This window comes from Priapulus caudatus, unplaced genomic scaffold (genome assembly GCF_000485595.1).
Source record: "Priapulus caudatus unplaced genomic scaffold, Priapulus_caudatus-5.0.1 Scaffold1640, whole genome shotgun sequence".
NCBI lineage: Eukaryota > Metazoa > Priapulida > Priapulimorpha > Priapulimorphida > Priapulidae > Priapulus > Priapulus caudatus.
The window spans coordinates 54,780-59,789 of NW_014578701.1; the positions used below are offsets into that span (position 1 = coordinate 54,780).

Here is a 5,010-nt window from a genome sequence, read left to right on the forward strand (position 1 = left end):
TCTACTTAAAGTTATTAATCTACGCGGTGGTAGCCTCCCCCCTTGCCTCCCCTGTGCACTACTAACGACTTACTCTTACTACTATATTATATATTACTTATGATCTACTTAAAGTTATTAATCTACGCGGGGGTAGCCTCCCCCCTTGTCTCCCTTCTCATCTAACACACGCACTCTCTCGTTCTCGTTCTCTCTCTTCATTTCCCGTTTCACCCGCTCTCGTTATCTCTGTCTCTCTCTCTCTCTCACCCCCCCCCATCTTCCTCCCTCTCCCTCCCACTCTCCCTCTAACTACTAACGACTTACTCTCCGCTCCCTCCACTTTCCGCTCGTCACCGTCGCCGCGGCTAGCCACTTGGTCGGGTGTGTACTCCTGTATGGATATGGTCCTCTGGGGAGGAGGCGGTCTCGGGGGGCGAGGCTTGGATGGCTTTACTCCACCCTCGGCTCCTGCGGGTAACTCCCCCGACTGCTGCTGCTGCTGCTGCTGCTGTTGCTGCTGCTGCTGTTGCTGCTGCTGCTGCTGTTGCTGCTGCTGCAAGGTTTTAACATGCTGCATTGTATTATATGTTAGCACACTATCTAGTGGTCAGACTAGCTGCCTAGAAGTAATGCATAAATATCAAACCTTTTAAATTAGCTTATATACACGCACGCACGCACGCACGCACGCACGCACGCACGCACGCACACACACACACATAAATATTTACATAACCTAGCTTCTGTACTGTAACTCTCTAATTTTTAAAATTAGATTAGAATTAGGCATAGTGTAAAACATTGCAGATGTTGACTTAATAGTGGATATACTGGAAATGCTGCCAATTTCTCTTGCGACTTCCTTCACATTACGATGCAAAACGAGAAAGATTTACTCATGGAGAATACGGATGTCCAAGATATATCAGTTTGTGGATCTTAATTCCTTATTAGCACTGACCTTCTGCTCCATTAGTTCTTTGAACGCCATCTTGTTTGCGGTTGCCATGGCAAGGCAGACGTCGTCTGCACCCGTGTTCGATTCGAACACGTGGCAGGCAAACTTCCTCTGCTTATCCTGATTGTCACTTGTCACAGTGATGAATCCAAATAACCTGTGCAGAGAACATCGCAGTCACCAAGGTTAGCTATGACGACTAGTGTTGTCAATCGGTTGTAATTTCGTAATCGATCTTCGGTTGGACCCAAGTAACCGATGATCGGTTACAATCGGTTACTCGGAGTGTTAAATGCGTGCGTGTGCGTAACGTCGTGCGCATGTACGTGTGTGCATGTATGTGCTTGTTTAGCCCTGTTTACTGTTTGTTTTGCACTGTTTACTACTGTGTGTATAATACATGTATGTTAATAAAGGATAACTTGTATAGTAGCGATGATAGCTCTGATTCTCATCACTTTTCCAAGTTTTCTTGTTCAAGTTTTACATTTATTTCGATTTTTTATTTTTTTTTCCCGATGAAATCGATTATGGATTTTGATAACCAAGCGCTTGGTTTGAGCCACTGTTCAACCGATGATCGAGTATAATCGATGATATCGATGATATGATAATGACGACTAATCAGCGATCATTGTTAACTTCACGTTATTGTTGAGTGTTGACATTGTGTCAAACGAATTGTTACAATATACAGTGAACTTTTAGAAATAAAGGTCATTATAATTTTTTTTTTAATACTTTTTTTTATAAGTTAGCTGTGATGGCTCATGGGCGATCCTTGTCGACCTTCACGTTATTGTTGACATTGTGTCAAAGGAATTGTTACAATATACAGTAAAACCCAGATTTTACGCGCGCTGATTTAATGCAAATTGAGTCATTGGACCCATGTTGTGTACATACACGTATGTATATATGCACTGATATTCTTGAACCCCGATTTAGCGCGTCCCCGCTTTTTTCGCGATGACATTTTATGGACCCCAACGACCGCGTTATAACGGGGCTACACTGTACATACACACACATAATATTGTATATATATACATATATGTTATATACTATAACTATTATTTGGTGCTGGCAGGATGTATATGTACCTTTGGAAATAAAGGTCATTATAATTTTTTTTTAAGTTAGCTGTGATGGCAGTTGCTTAATGATGAGACAGATTCGCCAGGTGAGTTCTACCACAGTACCGACCTGTTGTTATCCTTGTGCACCGACCAAAAGCAGACGTCGGCCATCTTGAATTCCGACCTCGCCACGTTTTTAGCGGAATCCACTAACCTAGAAAAAAAACCAAGTGCATTTCTACACAACCAGCGTTCGCAATAAGTGCCATCGGTTCTTTTAACATTTTAACGACATCTGCAGATATTCGATTAGTTCACATGGATGTCCATGTACACTCACATATAGGGCCTCACACTTCCAGATTGCTTTCAGCACTAGCTAGGGCACATCCAGATCCTTATACCTCTACTAGCTGGGCTACCCAGCGATGCCCGGGATAAAGGAGAAAAGAGCTAGAATTTAGTCTGCCGTCACGGCTGTACATCCATCCCTCTCCCTCCCCTTCCCCTCCCTCCCCCTCCCTTTTTCTCTTTTTTTCCCCTTATTTTTCTCCTTATTAGATAGACAGACGGATCCGGCCATTTATGTAGGAGGTTAATGCTGATACAGATAATATTAGCGAATGTGAATGAATACATTATCCTAACATGCTAAATAACTAAAATGACCAGCGTCAATAAACGTAATATGACGTTCCAAAATGTACCGCTCATTCGCGGGGCGCCACTGTCCAATGACGTTTTATGCATTGGATTGAATTAATTTTATTTCTTGCATGCCCCTCTCGGGCCATGGAAGAAAGACATAATTACATAATAAACATAGGAATCATATGAGAACATGAGAATATGACAACATTTGACAAACAATTAAAGAAACGGTAAGATTTAATAAATTTAACTATAGCACCCGGTGTGACATGACACCATAGATAGTTAACGTACATATACCCTCGGTTTTTTTTGTTTTGTTTTTCATATTTTGTTGGCTTAATTTGCAATTTTTTTTGGCTTAAACTGGTCGTCGCGTCATGCTGATTCAGAATATATATGGTGTTGGGGATCACCTTTTACGGGTCTCGAGAAGATAGACGGACAGAGTGACAGACAGATTCCCCCATTTATGTAGTAGATGGTATACTTCTAAGCTATGTTGCTACTTGTTGTGATGTTGTACTATTTTGTATAAGCATACACACCAAGGCGTAGGAATACACTGGTGTGTAGGAACACAACAACGAATGCTACGTAATTCGTCTCTACCCCGCCAGAATAAACTACCAGTTGTCAGGGGCATGTACAGGATTTGTACCAGGGGGGATCTAACCGTAACCCAAACTTGGGAGCACGCGAAGGGGGGGTCTGGGGAATTTTTTTGAAATTAGACCGCCCTTAAGATGCGTTTTCCTGTGCGAGCAGGGGGGGGGTCCGACCCCCTGGACCCCCCCCTGTACACACCCCTGGTTGTACACATAATACGCTCTCCGCACATCTAGTGTTATATCTTGTGCACAGAGTCATAACACTGTTATATATACACATCGAATAGTTGTATTCATAATTAGCCCGTGTTTGATGGAAATCCATATTTTTAGTATTAACCCACTTCCGGGCAGGGGCGTAGCTACGGGGGCCCCCACAAATTTTCTGTGCCCCCCCCCAGGTGACCCCCACTTAAAATTCATGCTTGATAAAAAAAATTTGAATTAAAAACAATGCCATTAGAACAGTAATAACACATGAAGAAGGTTCGAACCACATCTCATAATAAATTATATATTGTGGCCCCCCCCCACGAAAAATGTAAATGCTCCCCCCAGTGCCCCCCCGCTGAAATTTTTTAGCTACTTTATGGCTACTTGCGCGAGTTTAGCTTTCATTATGTATCATCATGGTTAATAGGCGCAAACGCCGTGTAAATACAGAACACTGCTTAGGTCGAGAATTTTTTATTTTGTTGGTTTACAGATCCGCTGACCGAATTTCAAGAAAAACGAAAAAAAATAAAAATTGAAAATCTGTATTTTTTTCCCGCCGACCATTTCTCTAAGAATATATGATAATATAAATTTTAAATGTAAAAAACAAAAACATTTCATAAACAAATAGTTTATAATAAAAGTAAAATATATTACAAGTTGAGTTTTGTTTTCATTTAGTTTTCTTAAAATACTTTAATATCATGTATAACAGTATCACTGTATTTTGACTTGTTTGATCTGACAAAACAACATTTTTTATTTTTTATTTTTTTACCCTACCGAGTCAACAACAACAGCAAAAATTCTGTAAACCAACAAAAGAAAAAATGGTGGCCTTACCGTATGGAGTGCATCGAGATGACCATTTGACACTCGAACATGCGGTGGACGTTGTGGAGAGCGCGGGCGGCCATGATGTGCTGGACCGTGTCCTGCACTAGCTGCTCTCCTGTTCATATAGCAAAGCATCAATGTCAGTCTCACTGTGTATTAAACCCCACATATGGTCAGCATACACGTGCATGCACACATACACATACTTTACTCATACACGTACACCCACTCTATACGTACACATACACAGGAACGCACACATACGTGAATATTATTATACCAATCATACACATACATGTGTTCATACAGGCCCGTAGCCAGCTTTCTATNGCCACCCCCCACACACACACTCACCTCTATCTGACTTCACTTCCATCGAGCCGCAGAATCGCACCGTGTACGCCTGACGGCACGCTCCGCCATGTTTGTCCGTCGCAGACGACTCGCTGCCCGACTGATCGAACGGATTGATCCGTCTGCAATTGCGACGACAAGAGCATAACATGTGGCGCCCCCAAGCGGTGGGCGAGGTGTCAACATTTAGCGCAGTGACGCGACAGCTAGTAACATGTAGATCTACTAATGTAGCACGTAACACTTCCACGAGTAATGTAAGAATGCGAAAATGGCAGAGGAATATGTATTTAGAGAGAGAGAGAGAGAGAGAGAGAGAGAG

The 5,010-nt window shown here is 42.3% G+C and overlaps 1 protein-coding gene across 1 annotated transcript in view; it reads right to left on the minus strand.

Moving 5' to 3' along the window:
• LOC106817226 (DCC-interacting protein 13-alpha-like) overlaps positions 1-4,810 on the minus strand; it is a gene marked incomplete at its 5' end in the record, with an annotated part of 9,020 nt that extends 4,210 nt beyond the window's left edge. Inside the window, 5 exons of the mRNA XM_014821890.1 lie at positions 307-535; positions 944-1,097; positions 2,147-2,233; positions 4,341-4,449; positions 4,689-4,810. Of these exons, the coding sequence (XP_014677376.1) occupies positions 307-535; positions 944-1,097; positions 2,147-2,233; positions 4,341-4,449; positions 4,689-4,810 (701 nt within the window). The remainder of the gene's footprint in view (positions 1-306; positions 536-943; positions 1,098-2,146; positions 2,234-4,340; positions 4,450-4,688) is intronic.
• Positions 4,811-5,010: the final 200 nt, after the last annotated feature.